The sequence below is a fragment of the Medicago truncatula genome, chromosome 5, assembly GCF_003473485.1.
Source record: "Medicago truncatula cultivar Jemalong A17 chromosome 5, MtrunA17r5.0-ANR, whole genome shotgun sequence".
In the NCBI taxonomy this organism is placed as follows: domain Eukaryota; kingdom Viridiplantae; phylum Streptophyta; class Magnoliopsida; order Fabales; family Fabaceae; genus Medicago; species Medicago truncatula.
In genome coordinates this window covers 25904387-25906467 of record NC_053046.1, presented here as the reverse complement: position 1 = coordinate 25906467, position 2081 = coordinate 25904387, and the positions used below count along the sequence as shown (strand labels likewise).

The window sequence follows — 2081 nt, the reverse complement described above, 5'->3', positions numbered from 1 at the left end:
CAGACATGAGTAATTTTGTAAAGCCAAAGCCGCATGCTGTGTTGATTCCAGCTCCATTTCAAGGTCATATCAATGCATTGTTCAAACTAGGAAAGCTTCTTCACCTTAGAGGCTTTCACATAACCTTCGTGAACACCGAATACAATCACAAACGCTTGCTCGAATCAAGAGATCCTAATTCTCTTGATGGTTTCAATGACTTTAACTTTGAGACCATACCAGATGGTCTAACTCCAATGGAAGGCAATGGTGATGTTACTCAAGACATATACCCTCTTGTGCAATCAATCATGACGAACTTCCTTCAGCCCTTTGATGAACTTCTTACTAGACTTCATCAATCTGCCAATGATGGTGTTATTCCACCAATTACTTGCTTAGTTTCGGATTGTTACATGCCATTTACAGTTGATCGATGCTGTTGAAGAACATGCACTCCCAATTCTTTTCTTTTCTCCATGCAATGCATCTACCTTCTTGTGTACTTTTCAATATCCTAATCTGATTCAAAAAGGTCTAGTACCACTCAAAGGTAAAAATTATGATCCTTTTTTCTTTTTAAGAGAAATGTGCATGATTCTATATATTTAATTTGATCACACTTAGGGCTGCATCAGTCGCATGGCAATTATGTGCATCATTAAAATGACAACACAACCACAATTATTATTGGAAACATGATTTAAAATCTCTATGTGTGTGTGTAAAGTTTCAACTATTGACATACTTTTGCAATTGTAATATGCAGATGAGAGTTATCTAACAAATGGATATTTAGACAATAAAGTTGGTGGCAGGATTCCAGGTTTGCATAACTTTAGGTTGAAGGACCTTCCTGATTTTACAAGGATTACAGATCCTAATGATTTGATGATAAAATTTATTACCGAAGTGGCGGTAAGATGTCACAGAGCCTCTTCTATTGTTATCAATACTTCATATGAACTTGAGAGTGATGTTATGAATGCTCTCTACTCTATGTTCCCTTCTATATACACCATTGGCCCATTTGCTTCTTTTTTAAATCAAAGTCCACAAAATCACTTGGCATCTTTAAATTCCAATCTTTGGAAAGAAGATACTAAATGTCTTGAGTGGCTTGAATCAAAAGAACCAAGATCAGTTGTTTATGTAAATTTTGGTAGCATCACAGTTATGTCACGAGAGAAGCTCTTAGAGTTTGCTTGGGGTTTGGCCAATAGCAAGAACCCTTTTTTGTGGATAATTAGGCCTGATCTTGTCATTGGGGGCTCAGTTGTTTTGTCATCTGATTTTTTTAAAGAAGTTTCAGATAGAGGACTAATAGCAAGTTGGTGTCCACAAGATAAAGTGTTAAACCACCCTTCGATTGGTGGATTCTTGACTCATTGCGGATGGAACTCAACCACTGAAAGCATATGTGCTGGAGTGCCAATGTTGTGTTGGCCATTCTTTGGTGATCAACCAACAAACTGTAGATTTATTTGCTATGAATGGGAGATTGGACTCGAAATCGATACAAATGTGAAGAGAGATGACGTCGAGAAGTTAGTCAATGAATTGATGGTGGGAGAGAACGGAAAGACGATGAAGCAAAAGGTCTTGGAGTTCAAGAAGAAGGCAGAAGAGAACACAAGATCTGGTGGTTTTTCATACATGAACTTGGACAAAGTTATTAAGGAGGTCATGCTTAAACAATTCTAGATTAAAGTCATTTATTCTAGGAATTGTAAAAAAATATGATGCATTTAGTGTGAGGTGCTAGTTCTATTTAAAATGTAAACCATATAAGTATGACTTATTATGTGATTTTGGTTCAATATAAATAATGTTTCGTATAATTGTATGGAATTCAATTACTAGTGTTATTTTTCTTTCAATATTTAGTTAATTTTTGCAATATTTGTTCTAGTGGATCTTGTATTGGTTTATCTGATATCATAGTGAGTGATTTCATTACTATTGATGATCATAACCAGCAGCAATATTATTCAGCTAGTAGAGAACTAATTGTGGCATACTTTACTTGCAAAAGGGGGAATTAATTCAAGAAAAATGTCCCAACTTTTTGATGTAGTGCAGGCTATGAAATTAATGTGCTA

At 35.5% G+C, this 2081-nt stretch overlaps 1 protein-coding gene across 1 annotated transcript; it reads left to right on the top strand.

Annotated features, from left to right (window-relative positions):
• On the top strand, positions 1-1776 carry LOC11437029 (7-deoxyloganetin glucosyltransferase). The gene is made up of 3 exons (XM_039834033.1): positions 1-356; positions 409-532; positions 749-1776. The coding sequence occupies exons 1-3, from the start codon at positions 6-8 to the stop codon at positions 1681-1683; spliced, it is 1410 nt and encodes a 469-aa protein (XP_039689967.1). The 5' UTR covers positions 1-5; the 3' UTR covers positions 1684-1776.
• The last annotated feature ends 305 nt before the right edge of the window (positions 1777-2081 follow it).